This window comes from Rhea pennata, chromosome 20 (genome assembly GCF_028389875.1).
Source record: "Rhea pennata isolate bPtePen1 chromosome 20, bPtePen1.pri, whole genome shotgun sequence".
In the NCBI taxonomy this organism is placed as follows: domain Eukaryota; kingdom Metazoa; phylum Chordata; class Aves; order Rheiformes; family Rheidae; genus Rhea; species Rhea pennata.
The window spans coordinates 9,394,733-9,416,180 of record NC_084682.1 but is presented as its reverse complement, the minus strand read 5'-3'; the positions used below and the strand labels follow the sequence as shown (position 1 = coordinate 9,416,180).

The 21,448-nt window shown below is 41.1% G+C and overlaps 1 protein-coding gene across 6 annotated transcripts in view; it reads right to left on the bottom strand.

The window, feature by feature from the left end:
• Positions 1-21,147, bottom strand: part of GTF2I (general transcription factor IIi) — a 77,395-nt gene extending 56,248 nt beyond the window's left edge. For all 6 annotated transcript variants that reach the window (XM_062592856.1, XM_062592858.1, XM_062592859.1 and 3 more), the window contains exons 1-3: positions 21,045-21,147; positions 11,500-11,605; positions 9,922-10,060 (exon numbers count right to left, since the gene is read on the bottom strand). In XM_062592856.1, the coding sequence (XP_062448840.1) occupies positions 9,922-10,060; positions 11,500-11,598 (238 nt within the window). In that variant the 5' untranslated portion in view covers positions 11,599-11,605; positions 21,045-21,147. The remainder of the gene's footprint in view (positions 1-9,921; positions 10,061-11,499; positions 11,606-21,044) is intronic.
• Between the last annotated feature and the right edge of the window lie 301 nt (positions 21,148-21,448).

Genomic DNA, 21,448 nt, shown 5'->3' with positions numbered 1-21,448 from the left:
AAGAATGTGACCCGAAGATGAAGTGCCTCATAAACTACAGAGAAAAGTTGGCAGGATTGAGTAGCTGAAGTTTACAAAGCTCCACACTCCTCTAACAAAAGAGTTAGTCCCATGGTATGCAAGGCATCTTTTAATAGCATCAGAAGGTTTTTCATCTCCCAGGTGCAAGTCCAGAAAACCTGAAAGCAATTATAGGAATATGAATGTCATCTACATGGAGATGCCCTTGGAGAGAAATTCAAGGAAGAAAAATCTTTAGAAGAACAGCACTCATGCATATATATATTTTATCCTTTGCACTTACAGAAAACTACTCCCTGAAAATAACTATCAACAATCAAAGAGAGAAAGTGTAATGTAATAGTGTTTTGCTTTGTTTTATAACACATCAACCCAGATCATCTGCAAACTATAGGTCATCCAACTCTGCTACTACGGAAACTGGACATTAACCCTAATTAAAGAAAAATCACATTATGATGATCAAACGTTCAAAACTCCTGAGGCAGATATAGGAGCTAGAGATCAGCTATCTTCAATAATCTTGTTTGCAACTTGGAGAATTACAGGACGGGTGGTCTCCACTGAAATATTAGTGAACTCCCTTAGCAGCTTTCTTAAACTCTTAGTTTCATAATCCTTCACTGGCTACCCAGAGACAGAAACATGAAAGGTTTCTGCTAATCAGCCCAAGCGACCCATCTCCAATAAGGTCTTAAAGCCTTCTCTTGTAAGAAGTCAGGTACCCAGACGTGAAACAAACCTAAAAACAGAGTGGAGAGCCTTGAGCAAGCCAAGGCATGGCTAAAGCCAAAGGCACTGGAAAGAAAAGGAGACTGATCTGGCACATGAACAAGAGGAATCACTCTTCCTGACTTAGCCACATATCTAGAGATATAGAAAACATCCAAATTGTCAATACTTAATTAGGCTCGCACATCAAAAAGACAGGCTGGCATTCAAAGGCAGTGAAACCAGCACCCTTGTTACAAGTAAGCAAGCACTCTTGAGAAAGGCAGGCAGAAAATGATCTCCTGAAATTCTTTAAATATAACTTTCGTCTACCTTATTCAACAGAAATATTAAAAAAACTCTCTCTTTTGAGCACTCAGGAAGAGAGGTAAACTTACTTGCAAGACAAGGCAAACTACCAGTGAAGCAAAACTTAAGAGAAACAGATTACTTCAACCCTAACACTATGTAAAGAAGGCTGCAAAGGAGACTGCCAGAAAAAGAGATGGCTAGCTAGGACTGATCACCAACTTCAGGTAAAGGTAAAGCCCTTTTACTGATCTAGAAAGTGAAGGGGAAAGGGAGGAGAATAGCTCAAAAAATACATTATTTTTCAAGCTGAACCACTTAAGTGATGGAAACAAGGGGGAGGGAGAAGCAGATCTAGCTCAACAACAAATACAAGGATATTTTCTCTGGATTTTATTGTACTAACTGTAACATTCCTAGCAGTTATCTTATTTCTCATCTAGACTACATCTTTAAATAAACAGAAGTTGTGATCTGTTTTGAAAATACTGACCCAGTTATTAAAGAGTAGATGATGTACTAATAGCTACACTCCACAAACAGGAAACAAAGTGGTTCAAACAAAAGTCTTAAATAATAGAAGTCTTGTGGATTTAAAGACTAAATACAGCTCAGTTTATCCAGCAGTTAGGACTGCAAGTGAAAAAAAACAAACTAATAACCCTGCTGCAAACTAGGGGAAGGCGTGGAAGCTGGGACCAGATGTGAACTAATGCTTCTGCTAAACAAAATGAGGCAAATGCTTTGAGGCCGGGACAGCTGTAGTCCAGAGTGCAAGAGGTGGTCGTGATGCTTGCAGAAAATGTCTAGCCTTTCCAGTAGTAACACGGGAAACTGCATAGTTTTTATTAAATAAAAAAAAAAAGAAGATATCTTGTAAACTTGAGCAATGAGGACACACTATACACACGGTAATGTCCTAGGAATGTAAGAACTCCCACAACTAAATCACAGTTCTAGGATTTTAAATCATATACAGCCCTAGGTACTAATGCTAAAAAACACCTTACATGGAGCTGCAGAAGAGCAGGAAAGGAGATGCACACAAGAGTCTGCAGTTATCATGCCCACAACTTTCCAAAGTAAAAAGGATTATGAAAGTGCCCCGTAATCAACTCTAGGCAGAGTCGACCAGGTTAGGAGAATGCATCACTAAACTGGCACGATGCAACCCAACTGACAACATAAAATGGACAGAGGAACACTTACGTGATCTCTTCCACTGAAAGGGGATGCAAAGTCTCAGCTCCTAAGTGACAAGCATGGTAGGAGCAAATGCGTTACGTTAATCAGCACTGTAAGTCTGGGAAAGGGTGATGAGCTGCAGTCAGCTGGCCAGAAGCAGCTGTCTACTTCTTTTCTTCTTGCAATTTGCGTAAGCGCAAATTATTCCAAGCCATCTGCTGCAAAAAGGGAAGTGAAACTAAGGAATATAACTGAGAGCCAGAGCTGAATAACTTCCCATTAAAACTGACTGCAAAGGGCTTGTTCCTGCAGATACTCAAAACAAAATAAGCATTCAGCAGAGGTTGTTTTAAAGAGGCCACTCCCAGATAGCAGAAAGAAAAGCTGGCATGAAAAGAGCCTGAGAGTTAGAGGTACAAAACCACTCTGGTTTGGCAAAATTATCTGGATAGTTTCACTTTTTAAAAGCCACTATTCCAATATCTTTTCTTTTTGAAATGTATTGTTAAAGGGTCCCCACTTTAAACTGCACTGGAAAGCCAAGACTGAAACAAGAGGCATAGTAGATTCACCTCCCAACCTTCATTTAAAATAGATAACATTAGTGATGGCAGGCATGCAAACACCATTAGTGTTTTGTCAGGATTAATTTTCAGCCTGACTCTTACTGTTTTTCTTTCACAGATGATGTATGTCTAGTGATCTGATGAATGCTTTCTCATCCAAAATATTCTGCAGCTTCAGGAGCAGCAAAGCCACAGAAGCCTCAGCTGACCACAAAACAATTCAGGGGCCAACCTAGTGACTGTGGGAAACCCGTTTCCCCACTGACACAAAGAGAACCAGTAGTTTTAACTAGCTATATTAGTACCAAGGGATTAGTCTCCAAGTGATATTAAAAAAAAAAAAAAAAAAAAAAAAGAGGGAAAAAAGTTGACTAATTACAGAATGGTATTTTCACTATTTGCTCTGGCATATAATCAAAGACAAGAGAAGACAGACAAAGATTGTCCTTTAGGTATTATAACAAGGACAAAAATATAAATCAATAGCAATTAGACTCACTAACAACTTTTACTATTAAAATATTGAAAAGAGGTTTTCTTGCAGGTCAGTGGATCCATTCTGCACTTGAAATCAAGTCAGACACATCCCACTTTATAGCTGAAAGGCTGAAAATATTTATTTATTTATTATTGTTTCTGAATTAACACAGGCAAGACAAGCAAGCAATACAGAACAGAGCTATTCACAATTGTTAGGAAGAAGCAATTCAGCTGTTCTAATGCTTTATTTACCATCGCTGCAGTATGCAAATAAAGCACCACAGAAGGACTCTGTACAGACTAGCAGTATAATACACGCAATACATAGTCCCTAACACTGCAGCTTGCTATTTTAGCAGACTTGATCAAAGACATTTAAGCGCAAGTCTAAAATTAACCTGGTGCTACCAAGTTAATAAAAATACTCACACTACTGTAGCTCGACTCTCACCTATCGTCTTCCAAAAACATAAGTTATGCACATGATACTCTCAGGCCTGCAGTATCAGTCTGTTCAGCTTCGCATATGGCCAAAGTACATAGACAATACACAGCTCAGATCACGTATGTAAATAAATTGCTGCCTTTTTCTTTTCTGGTGGATGAAACCATGCTAATCAGCTTCAGCATCTTAAAATTGTATATTTATTAACAATATGGTATGAGGATATAAAGTTTACTGAGCTGTAGTTAAAAAAAAAAAGTGATCTGCACCTATACCATGCTTTTTGCACACCACTAGCTGCTAGGGCAGGTTGGGAGGGGAACACAGGTTTTTGTTCAAGACAAAATACAAAACTTATGAGCTATTTAGATGCCTACAGATAAATGTCACGGAGACTTTCGAAAGCATTCCTCTATATTTTTAGGCATCTAAACAGCTTTGTCAATCTGGCCCTGTCGGCTAGCATTGCCTTCTTTTATTGCCAATACTGGAAATATTTACAGCTGTGATCATGCAGCGGAGAATATTAACCCCTTTTAAATCTCTACTGCAAGAGAAATATCAATTGGATTTTGCATAATACAAACAGTTTAAACGAGGAAAAAACAGCAGTAACAAAAAACAAGACCAACACTTATTATTCAGGCTATCTGGAGTACATGTATCTTTTGTCACAAATAGATGGCATATGAGAGATTGTGACAAGCAAACAACAGAAAAAAGCTGCATACAAACAACTGGAGTTTTGGGGTGTACTCCCCACATATACTTTTCCATTGGGGGTGACTCCAGCTAGTGCCACAAATTCCTCCAGAAGAAAGCCACCGCGTAGACAGCAACCGGAGCTTGTACTCACTGTTGCTGCGATCTCTTGAAGGAAGCAATGCCATCACTGCTGATGAAAGCACATTTGAAGTGTTAAAAGAATGCCTTGCAGCTGTCCAAAATCTAGACATTGGATATGTGACACCAACAAGCTGGCCCAAGCCCTGGTCCAGTGCACTCTGCTCACTGGTAACAGTTTCCCTGTGCCTGTGGATACCATTGCTAGAGACAGAAGACCACCTCTTAGAACATCTGAACAGCTTAGTCCTGTGCAGTCGTATTTTAAACATTAATTTTTAATGTAAGAGTGAGCCAGTTCTGTCACTCAAAGTACACCAAAAGCAAGATTTCATGAAAACTCCTAGAAACAGGGAAAGCAAGCAAAAGGGTAAAAACCGAGATAAAGGAATGATACATGTTTCCAGTGTCCCGTACAGCCGGCACCCAGTCTAGCAAAACCCTAGTACTGAAGCGAACACAGAAATCAGAGACAAAAGAGGTGAGTTATACCCTTCTGGCATAGCTGGGAAGATGCTGCCTGGAAGACAAGAGCAGAAAAGGAAATCAAGCTAGTAACAGATTTGCATCTAGTCCTATACAGGCACCCTCCAAGCTATGGGGATGAACTAGGGAGGAAGTCGACACACTCTCCAGTGTAGTGAGAGCTACACAGTGACTACTCAAAAGCTAGTACACACATCTTTTAAGATTAAAGGATTACTCTACAGTCCTTTCACGCATTAGAAACCTAATTAAAGCTAAAAAGCTCATTTTCTCCTGAGAAGAAATCCTGCACAGTGAACAGCAGCTCCTGTGGAAACCAAAAAACCCGAAGCCTGGATTGTCACTGCATAGTCATACTTACTGGAATGGAGCAGGAAGCCATCATCCACCAGAGCAAGACCCTGGACATTACGTGACCTTCTGCCAGAGAGATGTTTAATTCTCTTGCAAACCTAGTGGAAGCTACTATATAGATCAGGAATGCCAACTTCACAAATTACAATAGGCTCTCTGAAGTCCAACAGTCAGCAATTCAAATGAAGACATCCCATGTTTTGTTTATTTGTTTGCATTTTATATAAGATCCGGTCTTTCAGGGTTCTGTTTTGTTTGAGTTTTGTGCTCTAAATTGCTGAGGCTTTTCATGAGCTACAAAATCAGAAAAGGAACACAATGTCAGAATAAGGGAGGAGGCAAAAAAAGGCAAAAAAATCCTCTCCAATTCCCAAAGATCCTGATATTTTATATTTGCTCAGACACCAGGAGGGAGTCAAGGACAGACAGAAGTCTAGCCACAGATCTTCAAGCAGGTCCACAATAGCCTGATTTATGTGAAGAGTCATTTTACTTGCCTGCAGAAGACAGTAGAGGATATCCAAAAGTGAACAGTAATCCAGTGACCAAAGATACTGGGGAGCCAAAGTTGAGTAATCTTTTCCATAAGGTCTTTGGAGCATCTTGTCATTCATTCATCATGAGCAGGAGAAACAGTTGTACCCATTAAAAACATTTGAATTCTGATCATTCTTGAAGCTACAAGGAATTCTCACAACCTGTGGCTGGATGGACATGGAGGTATAGATGAGAAAAATGGAAGACCCTGGGCCAAAGTCTCTAGCTGGACTTGAAGCAGAACTCTGGCCCATAGCAGATACATCACTAAAAATTAGCATGGAGCCTTGTGGCCATCAGAAGAAAAAAAAAAAAAAAGAGAAAAAAAAGGCTTCTTAAATAAAGGACTTATCATCCAGGAGAAACAGACTACAGATACAAGATGGCTGCACCTCAGGCAAGTGAGCCCAGAGCCCTGACACCAAAGAAGAAAGAAACAGCATGACTGAAAGACATGAGATAAAGCTGCAGAACTAGCAGGACTATGTTTCAGTGCAGCCTACATACCAATGGTGCAACAGCTGGTGCCAGTGGAAGTGCTAGCAGAAGCAACCATGACTCTTGGAGAATAATCAGGTCCTTAGTAGATGCGATGGAACGCACAGTGTTGGGCAATCTTTTCCAAAGTCCAGAGCAGATGACCAAAGAAGTGTTTCCATGTCAGAAAGCCCTTCTGAAAGTCCATTTCTGACAGGCAAATATGACCCGAGGATAAGCCGATGCCTCCTTTGCTTTTTTACTCTCTCCAGTTCCATTTGAATGACAGCCAGTTCCACAGAGCCAGTATCAACCTTGACCAAACCTCAAGGGAAACTGCCAGGATGACAAAAATGAAGACATGAAGGGAACAGTGCTCTTGAGGCATCCCAGGCACAGGCCTCCTGTTCAAGATAGCTCATAACCCACAACTCCACAGCAATCCAAAGATAGCCACAAGGCATTTCATCTTGCTTCAGACTGCCCAAGAGGAACTGAGGACTGAACACCACACTTCAGCATGGAACAGCAACTATAAGAGGTACTGGCAGGACAAGAGGTGCACGACCTTGACAGCTTACAGTGCTCAAGGATCCATGCTTGTTCACATTCTGTACAAGAACAAGGCACTCAATTTATTCTTTTTACGTACAACAGAAGCTTATAAAGGCTTAGTCTAACTGACACTGCAAGTTAGATATCATGCATACAAACACATACAGTTTTATACCATGAGGTGTAACTGAAACATACCATTTCACTGCAGCACAGTGTTCACAGATATCTTAATCGAGCACAATTCAAAATATATTGTCCGACCTCATTTTTAAATCATAACATCTATTGTCTGATTCTTCAATATTCAGCACACACTAATGCTAAAAATTATGTCTGCATGTGTCATTTATTTTTGTTACATATAAGGTAAAAAGATACACAAGATGTGTTCAAATCTCTCTCCTCCCCATGTAGCTAGGCATTAAAGAATCCACGTGGGAAAGTCACAACAAATGAAAGCCACAGGAAACCAGACTTCAGCTCCACTGCTCATTGAACTACTGTTATTTTTAAAAAGACCTATACTGCTAGAAAATGCACATGGTACTTCCTTCATAAACCTACTTCATAATACATATTCCAGCAATTTAGCCTACTGAATTATAGTCATCACTAAAAATAAACAGGGTTTCTGAAACCTTAGCCCTCCAAATTCTGAAAACACTTCATATTTGCAAGAAATAAGGGGCGATGAGAAAAGCAGAAATAAAGACTGAAAAGGCTTTTAACAAAAGGGAGAAAGTCAGACACTGCCAGAGGAAGGCTTAGTAACTACACTCCAGTTTACACACTTAATAAAGAAAAAGAGATCACTAGTGCTCTATGCACAGATAATTCTCAATTTTGTCAGCAACACAACACACATGCTTCAAAGACTGACATCATAGCTGAACTTTTAAAAGTTTAACAGCAATGGTAATAACCCCCTGGAGGCCTTTATTAATCATAAAAGAACAAAAAAGGCACAATTCCAACTTATAAGAACGAACAGAGCTGTGACCCTCCAGGTTTTTCTGAAAAACCTAATAGAAAGGCAGCTGACATCATCTATTGCTCCCTTTCACATCTGAGGGAAGAAACAAGATGCAACAAGAAAGGACCTGTTGCCTCCAAAGTTTTAAACTTCAGTTGTTAAACTATAAACTTTACTACCAGCTCAGAATTGCCAAAAATGCTGAGGGAATCAACATTCCCACAAATATGATGCTATTATTTCTAAAATTGATGTTCTAAAAATCAACTTTTCTGGAATATTAGGATCACAATGAGCAACATCTTTCTTAGCAGCAAGGGAAAACCAGAACTCCAGCATCACGATTTCCCAGGAACTATGAGGGATATGCATTTAGTGGAACATGAATGCATTGAATCTGAGGTTGGTTAGCTTTTATTTACAAAAATCTATCGTGTTAAAGGTGTTCTGGGGGAAGTATAATGAAAATACTGTTTCCAGAGTGGATATTGTTTAATCTGGTCCAACAGTATTAAAAATATATATATACTTTCCACATGTGAGTATCTTTTAACTGGAATAACACAGAGAACCTGGCTTATCAGAACTAACATAAGATTTAAACATATGCATGTATCTACAGAAATCACAGCTGATACAGTCAAATACAAGCATGGATAGCATGCCAGGGCATCCCATCGTACAGAAACAGAACTAAAGACTGCTCACTCACTCTCCTTTAATTATAGATCTAGTCAGGGAGATCAAAAATGGGTTACCAGATCTTCCAGGTTCCTCATCTATAGAGAATGTCCCCAGTTTCACCACGCAAGTATACAAAGCCTTTGGTATCTCAGGAAGTGCCACTGAACTGTTAATAAAACTCTAGGCTTTCAGGAGAGCCCTTTAGGAAACAAGGTCAGGTAAAAAAATGAAATCCTCATAATTCAGAAAGTCACTATCCAAGTATGTGTATGACACTGGCAAAATCCAGAGCCACACCACGAACATGTGAGCCCCTCAGAAAATTCTTCAAGAGAATTTTAGCTAGTAGCAAAAACATTTTTAGGAGTAGATTTCTGTTACAGATGAAACAGTTGCCTTTCAGGCAGTGTTTAGTCTAGGCATATTTTACAGCTATTTTTTTAAATCCCCTCACAGACCGGTCCCTCCTTCATGCTGTTGACCTATATCTTCTCCCTTCCCTTAGGCAGGTAAGCATACATTTCTTTAATGAATAAGCACTGTCCCTCAGCAATACTTTCTGCCCCAAAGAGTCACTGTATCTGTGAAAACTAACTCTTAAAAGATTGTCTTGTGCTCAGTGCACCATGTTTCATATGCATAAAACTTCACCATTTTACTGTAGCAATTCATTAAAAAAATTGTTAGAACAGTACAAACATAATACAGATGTAACTTTACATATCCATACCATAATGGCTTTTATGTCTACTAATTTACAATGACAGAAAAAGAAAAAACTCAATGTAAATCGTAAATCATAATAGTAATGCTAATAATAGGTCCAAAATATGCATCTGCTTTAAGGAAAAATGAAGTGGTCTGAAGAACAAGGACTATCTGAGTTGACAGAAGTCATCCACTACCTACTCAATGCCCTGCCTAACCTTAGTGAGAGGAAAAAAGGTTGGGGAGACTGCAGGGGAAGATGCAAAGGTGAATTAACATGTACTAGAAAACACAGAAAATATTCTTAGGGTGGACAGTCTAATACTTACTGTTATACTAGTTTGTCATGTTCTTTAAAAAAATTAAGAGAAAAGAACAAAAACATTGTCAATCAAAGTTGAAATAATGCTCTAAACAAGACCACTGTTAATTTTTTTATGTTCTTGAACAAGTGGTTTTGCCACAGCTAACATACTCGTAGCATGTAGCCACAATACATTGAACTGTGCTCCCAAAAGATATTAGTATTATGCAATATACATGAGTTAGCTTGTGAAATACAAAAATGCAATGTTGAAACTTACAGTATTTAACAAAATCCTTCTGAAAATCTTTCCTAGAATTCACAAAGGCTCTTCCTCTCTCAGTTCCAACTACAAACACATCTGTTTCATATACAGCAACACAGGCAACTTCTGCCTTGGACTTGGCAAGTTCTTTACACTATAAAGAGAAAAACAAAAAAGCTTTTATTACCATAGTTACGAGCAGAGTTAATGGAAATGCATGTAGAACCAAGTAAAACTGTTTATTGCTTCTACAGCCACCTTCCACCCCTCAGAAGGTCCTGCAAGTAACACAACATGACCCATTAGGTGAAGGATGATTTGCAGCTCGATTGCTTTTCAATAAAAATCTTACAGCATTTCAGAAACATTAGTGAAATTAAGGCGTTATCTAGATCCAGCAATTGCACTGTTTTAATTAAAATGATTTAATTAAAATCATCACTTCTCCTTTGCACAGTCATATTGAATACTTTATATTAATTTCAGCTTTCAAAGAGCACACACAAGTTTTGTTCATTCTCAGCACACTGTGTTAAGACAAGTTGTGCTCCAAATGGAAGGTGCGGTTGCAAGCAGGAAGACTGCCTGCAGTCTGCCTTACCCTGTCTGCTGCGCTCTGGCTCAAGTGAAGTCTCTAGAGGAAGGGAAATACTGAACCTTCCCTAGAACACCATGGTGTGTTCTGCTGGGAGAAACGGTCAGCAGGCAAGTAAGGCAGAAAGCCTGCACTGCAAGAGTCAGACAGGAAGATCGTGTGAAAGACAGCGAGATCATCAAGAAGTGACCACATAAAGTCCACTTCTCTTAAGAACTCCGATAATCAAGAGTTTGCTGCAACCTACAAAGACACCAACAGTTGTTGCACCAAAAGAAAAGCCTGACACACAAAGGCTGTAGGAACAGAACATACTCATTGGGGAAAAAAAAAGTTTGAAGCCAGTTTTCTTATAACTATATCATTCAAAGTTTCACTGCTAAGAGGAAAAAAAAAAAAAAAAAAAAAAAAGCTTGTTCTTATTTATCACTTAATACAACAATTTCAGAGAACGAAGTCTTTGACAGTGGCTCAACTTCAAGCAAAACAGTGCAGGCATTTCCCCCTCAAAGTTCTGACCAACCTGAAGTCCCACCACACAGCGGGACTAAATTTCCATAAAATAGGAGAAATGCCAACTTAAATACAAGCATCTTCTGAACAAGCTTCGTGGAAACGTTATAGTACCTGAGGACAAGGCACAAGCCTCAAGACTGATTATCCATTCTGTTTTTACAGATGACAAGTACAAGATCATACCTGAATACATTCTTGCCTTTTAACTATCCTCTGATCAATAAGTATTTCCAGTTTGTTTATTTGACAAAACAATTGTTAGAGCAATCACAGCACAACGAGAAACAACAAGGCTGTTAAGATTACCCTTAACACGGATTTCCACAAGCAGAGAGTCAGTAACAGGCAATTAAGTAGCACACCCTAAGGTACAGGTATAACATTACACCAGTGTCTTGCTTCTAGCTGGGGAGGGGGAAGAGTGTAATCTCACACAGGAGAAGACAGGGGCGTGAGACAGTTGCTTAACTATCTCTACTAACCATTGATTCAAGTGCCGACATGAGGAATGAAACCACCATTCTGCTTTCAGAGGAGTCCTCATCCTGGATGGACATTGCTGGTACAGTAGCCTGGGCCATTTTCACCCTGTAGAATGAAATACAAAATCTGAACAGATACACACAATAGTAAAAGAAAACTAAATCCTCTCAAATAAACAAGGGAGGAAAAAAAGCCCTTTTAAAAATCCAGAATATTCCCACATGAGCAAACATACACAGAAAATGTAACAGAAAAGTTTTCACTTTTCTATTCTTTTATTCTTCCTGCCGTTTCATCCAAAGTCATAAAGATGTTCAAAAGTTACAAGGTTATACTGTGATGAGACCACAAACCCTTCATGCGTTGAAAGATGCATAGTAATCAATTAGAAAGAAAAATCAATGTAAATTTACCTAAGCATGCTTTCAACTCCAACAGTCCAAATAAACACTGCGGGAAGCAGGATGGGACAGGATATACGATACTAATGGTATAGCATTACAAGAGGAAAAAAAAAAAAAAAAAAAAAAAAAAAAAAAGCAGTTGTGCCATAGGTATTAGAACAATCTTCCCTGTAATTTACAGCAGCAAAAAAATATGGCATCAGAGACTACAGTATCAGTAACCAGAACGTGACATTTTTATCTGCATATTATTCAGTTGTGGGATTAGTTTCAAAGCTAAGTAGTCCCAATTAAAGTGCTAAAATTAAAAACTGAGAAACTGAGTTTCAGAAGTGATACCAAAAAAAAAAAAGGGGGGGGGTTTAAATCTTTTTTTTTTTTTTAATGTCTTTCAGGAGACTTTCAACTTATTTAAGACATAAGTAATAATCATGACTTGTTTATGCTTTTGCTGGAAGAATTATCTATAGAAAAGAATGAATATAATGAGAATGAAATGTGAACAGCTGCTAAGAGCACGTTTTTTTCGGAATGTTGCAACACGTTTACAGGTATTTAATGCAATATCCTAACATGCCTGCAGGATGAAAGAATTGATAGAGATTTAGCTGTTACAACTCCATGTGCAAGTCTTGAGAAAATCTCCTCAAAATTCAAGATAGCTCAGATAAATAAGATTTCACAACAGGTCTCAAACATCTTGCTGCTCCTGTAATGTTTGGGCACACAGTATGGCTCAAGATTTTAAAGGTGTATCCTGTGAAACGTGCAGACAAGTCAGGGCAGAAAAAGTAATCACTGCATGTGATAATACATGTGTACTTTGGAGAAAAATGTTTGAAGGGATTTAGAGCATTTCAGATTATATTAGGAAAAAAATAAAAAGACACACACTAGCACTTGTGAAGGAGCCTCATTTCAAATGGATTAAGTCCTGCCGCATTTTTCCATTTTTCTTCACTGCTGACCCTGCAAGCTGACAACAGATATCCAGAAGCCTTCCAACTCACTGGACAGGTCATCAAGGTTTAAACAGCTTTAAAAGTACTTTGTGGATAAACTGGCAGTGACATAACTAGCAGCCATATGAAGATGTAGGCAATAAAAGGTTTCAGTAATATTGCCTACTGCATTAAGTAGTAGAGTAGATGCACAAGTCCTTCTTCAGGTCTGAAAAAGGAATCTAACCTCCAAGACTTAGTATTAAGTGAAGAACAGATGTTGAACAAAGTTGATCATTTCAATGACCCTGCGACAAGTTTAGCTGGCAGCTGTGGCCAAGTCCGATCGGGATGGGGGGCAGAGGATAGCGGGATTATCCTCCTCAGTGAGAGGGGAGGTAGTTTATTGCCTGCAGAATACCAGAGGTGAAACAGATCATGACATGACATATGAAAAGACATGACTCTGATGTGGGCTATATTTTTTTTCCTTGTCTACTAGCATTTCCAAGCTTATCTTTGGAAAGCATTTTACCAGGCTCCTTCGAGGGTTAGGATTTTGACACCAGCTTTTGACATTACACCTTTTTGACTTTAAGATAGCACCTTAATAATCTTATATGAACAGTGAAATATTGAGTTTAACTACATATTCCTTCCCATTCTACCATCATCGCCATCTGATGCGTCCTTCTGATCACTTTAACACCTTCTAAGCTAATTGTGGCTGGAAAATATGCAACCGCCCCGTTTCAAAGAGACCTTGTTCCCATTCCTGAAAGGTGTTTTCTGCTCTGCATACACAGTTAATCAAGCCAGGGAGCTTATCCAGGGAAGAGGAGAGAAGAGCTCTGCAGGACCAGGCTCCAATCCCATTCACCATGCAGCCAAGCACACACAGCTGTCCCAGCACAATGGAGGATGCACATCCTAAGCAGTCTTGCTGTTGACTGTGAGACCACCACCTCAGCATCTGGGGCTTTCATTTGGATCAGAGGTTGGGTACAGTATTAGTTTTCTAATATAAGTGAGAAGGTGCTTTCCAAATTATATAGTCTAGTGCAATGTACAAACAGGATACTCATTTCTGTTCAATCAGATTGTGCAGCAACAGATGAATATTGAATCTGGAGACATCCTGTTGTACTGTGGCAGCACAAGAATATTTATTCCTACTCACCTAACAGCAAGTCATACGTGAAAGATTAAGTTTCACCAGTTTCTCCCTTTCAAACAAAAAAGTTCTATTATCCTGTCTATACCATTGATATACAGTTTATTTTTCAGAAAGAATAGGATACAGCTCAGCAGATCCAATGAACCTAGCTGTGTTTCCAAAACTAGGCCCTTAAAATGTATGTGACAACACGACTGCCTAATACAAGCTCCTGGTGCAAAGCTACGGAAAAGCATAATACCTTACCCATTATCAAAGTTCTACACAAAAAGAGCAATATAAATCCATTTTTTGAACAATTATAAGCCGGCTGCCACTTGTGATGTGGCTATTAGCCTTAATCATGTATTGCCAAAAAAGAACTTCCAGATCAGTTACTATTTATAATAAATATCCATAAACCCTTCAGCATGCCAAGATCAGCTTTTGTCTAAGTAAAGGCTTGTAACAAACTATTACAAAAAACACTGGTAGATTACAATAATGTAGTACTCAGCCATTCCTGCCCGATAAGGTGGTCATCATGCTACGAAGTTAATAAAACTTTTTCCTTTTACAAGGGGCAAAATAATGACAAAAAACAGTAGCTTTCAGGACATTGAATCAAACCAAGATGTATCTCATTCCGCATGCTGCTTGCTTGCTTCTGCTTTCAAGAGCCAAGAAATAAAAATATTTGAAGCAAGCAAAAACTAAGCCACAAGACACAGTTACTTTCCATCTTCCTTATGCTCACACAAGAACACACATGCCAATCTTGATAAATCCACCAGTAACAGATATCCTCTAACAGTTGCTCAGCAGACACAGGGAAACAAAAGAGAAGTATCAGCTTCAAGAAGTTATTTAAGCATACAGAAAATACAGATGGAAAAATTAAAGGGATGGGTGGAAGAAAAGAAGGAATATGCTCCTTTTAGAAAAAAGTTTTAATATGCAATAGAAAAACTTTTTACCTTTCACCAGATATAATGCAAACGAGTACTCCCAAAACAATAAACAGTCTCTCCGCTGTCTGCTACTCTCTAGAAAACAAGCCGAGTATCACAAAGCCCATTTCCCTCTGCTAACACATCACCTAACACTACAAACACTGAAACAAATCCTGCCACACTCATAGAAAGGATGCAATTCTTGAAAACTCCAATGTACATCTGGACGTGAGTCTGAGCTCATCCTTACACACCACTGATAAGATTTGCTGCTCCTTGGGAGACAGAAATACGGGCTCTGCTAGACCACCATGGACCAATTTTGCTACTGGGAGGAAAGTATGCACTCCATTACAAAACTGCAACAAGAATCAAAGCAACAAGATATCATTAAAAATGTCTTGAAACCAAAATGTTTCTTGACTAGCACAGATTCCATCCATCATCATCTTTGTTTTCTGGGTCTAAATATACTATGTGTATTTACTCCGCCCAAACACCACCTCTCTGATAAAGGACTGAAGGTGGTTCTTTCCCACAGCTGCACAGATGCATGCTCAAAAGCTAACTGTTGTGTGCAAATGAATCTTGTTAATAGACCTTGGCTCCAATCTGTACTTTTTTTTTTTTTTTTTGCAATTTATATCAGTGATACTATCTTTCAGTAAGAGTTAATCTGACATTTCTTAGTTAATATAGCACAGAAGCTTTGTTGGGGTGTGAACCTAACACTTTTGCTCCAGCTGCAGGGAAAACACGTTAATAGGTTCTCACCTTCACACCCCCACCTCCCCAGTTTGTTCGTAGCTGACCTCCGCAGTCTAAAGGAAGTTATTTCAGTTTGCTTGTCATGACATTTCATGTATCATTTTAAAATTACACAAATCTCATACACAATTTTTGGTGAGCTCATGCACAAATGCAGCAAATCTGACAGCAATGGTGCTTAGATTGAGTGATGACACCACATTAAAAAAAAAAAAAAAAAAAAGTTGTGTATATTTGAAAGAATACTCTCACTAGCCACAACCCAAAAAAAATAAAGCAAAGATCTGGGATTTCCTTCACAAAAACACTGCCAGCTCATCACTACCTGCATTCAGCTCATCCGGATTATGAATCAGCTTGGATGAGCTACATCCAAGTTGCCTCCGTAGAGCCAGCTTGTGCTGAAATATAAAACCCACTGGACCACACCAAACAAAAGCAGCTACAGAAGTTCCAGAGGCTGCTCATAGACAAAGCAAAGAAGCAGAAACATGTCTGGCAAGGTCTAGTCTACCTACAACCTACACCAAAAATGAGGGAGAATCAGGTACAGTAAACAGAAGCAATAGGGAGATACCAGGCAGCATGTAGTCAGCTCAGATCCACCAGGGATTTCTCTCCTCTGGTTTAGTGTCAACCATTCCAGATGTAAGCTGGCTCGTTTGGCAGTACCTGAAAGTCTCTGCAGCACATGCCTCAAGAACCTGGGCACATCAGCTGAAGAGCATTGTCACATAAATGCACGGGGCCAGCTCCTAGCTAGTACTGCATCCAGGCTACTAACCCTTCCTGCAAAACCCCACTCCCACGGAGAGCAGAGTAGCCCTGAAGAAAGGCTAGCATGCTGGGGAGGCTCTGCACTGCTCCTCTCCACACCTGCTCCCTGCAGCATCTATGTTAACAGAGGCTGGAAAAAAGAAAGCTAACAGGAACAGCAGAGCGTGGCTGATTCAGGAAAAGTCTACAGATCACAATTAAAGTCAATCTTCTCGCTCTTTCCTAAAAATTTGGCATTTCTCTAACCTTAGGCTGTGTTGCCTTCTATACTGCAATACCAGAAACACAGACATACGGCACCAGTATTCACCAGTTTCATCCGAGCAGCAGGTTTCCTGATAAGCATGCTCTTACTGCTCATACATGACACCATTACAAGCTCAGCAACAGTGACCCATTAAACACAGCAGCTGGGACACTCGCTGTCGCCATTTCAACCCAACTCCCACTGCAGGGATTTAACCCGCAGCAGCAGAATCAACAAGATGCAGTACTGCGCGTTCCACGTGAAGGTGGCTTACCCAAACGAATCAAACCAGCAGCGCTACTTACAGCACCGTGTCCTGATGAAATTAATGAAGCAATTCACAGGACCGTGCCAGTCACAAGAATACGATCTTTCTGTAAGCCAATACACTGCCCTAAATCCCTGCTGCAGCTTTCACAGGTTGCAACTTTCATTTTCCTCTCCTTGGGCAGTCAAGCAGAGGAGTTAGCAAAGGCAATTAGGAAAGAACAAGCGCCCCTTAGGTCCCAAGATCCACGGGGAGACACCTGGTGCTCTACACACTCGATAACGCAAAAATAGCACAAAATTACACTAGAACAGCAGCATTTTGTTGCAGAGTCGGGGGAAGGGGCTGACACAGTTCGTTACACAGCTCTAAGACTCAAGAAGAGAAAAATAAGAATTAGTTTCCATTCTGCTAGGTACCCTTAGGATACTCGGTAACATGCAATAACTTCTTAGCCAGCTTAGATGATGCCTATCTTTGCTACTCTTAAGTAGCATTAAAAGAGTAACAGGTTGCTTTAAAATTCTTCTCATTTATAAGCCTGCATAATCATGCTTGCAAAGAGATACTTAAACTTGATTTTTCATTATTTTTAGATGTTCTGATACAAACAAACTTCATAATCACAAAATTTTAGATAAAATTAAAATTCAGTATCTAACTGATACTTCACTAGGCAATTATGTAAAAATGGATGCATCAGCTAATTTGGAGTAACTAAGACTTTAATCATTAAGATAGGACTTCATTTCTGTATTAAAGCCAGACAGACTCAGAGAACAAATCCACTTATTTAAGTATGTGGAGTGTCCTACAGCAGCATCCACATATTCATGAATTATAGTTAAACCATGTAAACAAAATAAAATATTAATCACAGCAGTCTCGACCACCTGATAATTTTGGTCTTTACCAGTGTAATTGTATTTACTTAGTCAACATGATGATTGTGTTAAATAATTATTAGTTTAGTGCTTTGTGTCCATCAAAGCTAACACACAATATTTGTGAAGTGAATTCATCTAAACTCTACTGTTATTTATCTAATTATAACAAAGTTGTTCTTGGCATCTTTTGCAGCATGAAAAAATTGTCCTCACCAGCACAATCCTTCAGATTTCTACATCATACCGTAACATTCACAGGAAACAAAAGCTCCATCAGTTTAAGGGAAAGCTGAAAATCCCTTTAGTTCCTCTGGAGTTCTCACAAAAAGAGCAATCAACACTAAACAGCCAGTCATGTTTTAACATCCCAATAAAAAACAGCACCTCTTGGCACATAAACTTCCCTTTAGTTCAGCTCATGTGCCCACACCACACTGTGCTACCACTGCACATATTAGTGCACTCAGGGAAAATCTGTGAAGCCACTATTCCTATCACTCTTCAGCAGTAACCAGTCCCCTCTATTTGGTCATTTAATTCCTTCTGCTTCTCTCTCTCCTTTTCCTATTATTGTGCATTTAACCAAATGAATTATTGTGCATTTAACCAAATGAACCAGAACACCGATTCCCATGGCACCAATTACACATGTTCTTCCTTGAACCACAGCATTTATCTTAGTCCTATTAGGAATCTCTCTTCCACCTTGCTAATAGCATCTGAGACACACACTCACAAAGGCAACTTCATAAGCAACAGCTTGAGAATTTGTCAATATTTTTTTGGTCAGAAAAATACAAATTCATACCCTTCCAAAAGGGCACAATTTGCAACCAAATTTCTCCAGAAAGATTCTCATGTCCAAACGATAAGATAAATAGTGGCCAATAGTCTATCACCAGGCCATATGCAGGATGTAATGTCTGTGATCTTCCAACCTGTAAAAGCACCAAGACTGCCATGCTGGCTAGTCTGAAGCGCTACACTACATTTTGTATCTTTAAAAGATCTTGATTTTGGAGAGGTTTGTTCTCTCATATGCCTTTTTTTGGGGGGTGGAGGGGAGTGATTGCAACTGCATAGGTAAATAAAATGTTGTTGCTAACCTCCAAAAATCCTTTGAACTGCAACATTTTGCTATTCTTCAACAAAAGGCTCAAGCAGTTTTGTAAAGAGGTAAGTTTTTCCAAGATTTGTATACAGTATTCTCAAAGTAGAATTTTAATACACAGCAAATACTAGAAATATCTTTCCCCATCCCTGTTAAATTGCATGGCTCTATAGAAATCTCAAACTCCCAAAACAAATATTCTATCTTTAGTAATGGATTTAACCATCACATGTAAGGGGACAAACTTTCATGCCGTCAAATTTACTTAACAGATTCACAGTTCTCTTTCTGTATATTTTACGGAGTTTTATTATTTTAATTGCATAGTGAAGTTCGGACGAGTAGAAACAAAAATTAAGTGCATTTAAAAATCATAGCCTGAAGTTCCTCCTTATTACGAGATATTAACCCAAAGATTTACACATACTGACAACAAAGCTGTTGCAAGATTAGCTTATGAAGGGGTAGGTGCATTCATTAAGCAACCACTGTGCAGGTGTTTCGTGCAACTTACACGCCAAACCTTTGGCAGAAGTCTGCAAACAAAGAACAGGAACAGAAAAGGTCATACCCAAAACATGGTGATGCTTAAGAACCCTGTAACAAATCCCAGAGAGGTAGATAACACACACAGATAGGTGTATGACTTGTACACTGACCTCTCTCAGATACCAGGTTGAGAGACTTCACTACCAGCTCTTCACTGCTGGCCATGGAAGTCCTTGCTGGCTACTTCACTGCATACAGAGAGTCTTTGCAGGATTTCTGCCTCAAACACTCCAGTTCCCAGAAGTGAACTCTCAGGTCTCCTAGCAGAGCTCTCCTAATATTTTTCCCCTGGGGTCTGCTCCCCTTGACAATTTACTTCCACCTGTAAGGTGAAACTTAAGTGCTAGACTGAATTCACAGTTAAGCTGCTTTGCATAGAGAAAGTTAGAAGATAAACAGCTCTAGATTTTAAGGGGGGGAAAGAAACAAAACTCTCTAGGTACTATTGGTAATAGCATATACCTCGTAGCTTATATGATTGTACTTCTTCTATCAACATATCCTAAATAATTCGTACTTTCGCAGGTGAGGGCACTCAGTTTTCATCTGTGTGCTCACATGTTAAAAAAAAAAAAAAAAACATTTTCCCCTCCCCTAAGCAACGTTATTTGAACCACTAGTAAAACAAACAGGTCAGCACACTCCATGATCCAACCCCAGCTGTACCTGGCATTAACACTAAGTGTCCGATGACTTTATGCTTTAAGCACTTGTCCAAAGGAACGACTTACATTTTGAGTGCGGTGTGGGGGGTTTTGGGGGGAGGTTTGGTTTTTTTTTTTTTGGTTTTTTTTTTTTTTTTTTGTTTTTTTGTTTTTTTTTTCTTTTTTCCAGGAAAGCCAGGAACTGAGCAGTCCTCAGGAAACGTGAGCACAGCAGCCAGGTCCAGACAACAAGGCGAGGTCTCTGCTCTGCTCCGTGAGGCCGGGCACCCCCGCACCCACCCAGGCCGGTGCTCCGGGGCACCGCCGCCCTGTGCCGGGCACCCCGGGGGGGGGGGGGGGGAAGGGGAGTCCTGCCACCCCGCCCCGCGGCTCCTTTGCATACTTCGCCCCGCCCCTTCCCGCCCGCACCCAATCGCCGCCGCCACGCGCCAGGACTCCGCACGTGCGCGCGCCCCCCCCCACACACACACTCCTCCAGCCAATGGGAGGCGGCAGCACGCCGGTAGCGCCCGGTCGCTCGCGGGTCGCGCGTGCGCGGGGGGGGGCGGGGCGCGCCCCCGGGGGAGCCCGAGGCGCTCCGCCCCCGCGCGCGGCGCTGAGGGAAGGGGGTGCCGCCCCCCCCACACCCGCTCCGCGCGCGAAGTGGCGGGGAAGGGCCGGCGAGACGGAAACTCCCGCCCGGTCGCTGCGAGCCTCCAGCCCGCCCCACACACGCCCCTCGCCCGGCAGCGACTAGCGGCCGGGGCGGGTCAGCCGCGCCCAGAGGCGATGCGGGACGACAGCCCCCGCGCGGCCCCGGCCCGCGCTCCACTACTCACTCGCTGCCCGGAGCGGACAGCCCGCGTCCTGCCGGCCGGGGCCGAGGCGGCGCCGCCGCCGGGCTGGCAGGGAGGCCGAGCGCAGCGGAGCCGCGCGCGGAAGGCGCTTTCCTCCGGCGCCGCGCGGCCTCTCAGCGGCTCATCGGGCGCTGGCGAGGCGAGGCGAGGCGCTGGGATGGGCCCGGCCCGCACGCGGCCCCGCTCTGCCCCTCTCAACCCGAACCCAGCGCCGCTCCGGGGGAGGGAAGGGGGGAGGGTTTTTTTTGTTCGTGGAGCCCCGACTGCGCACGCGCCCCGCACACGCGGTGCCTGCCGGGAGCCGTAGTCCGGTGGGGGCGGCCGCGTGGCGGTGCCGCGGGCCGGCGGACTACAGCTCCCGTGGTGCCGTGCGCGGGCAGGGCGGC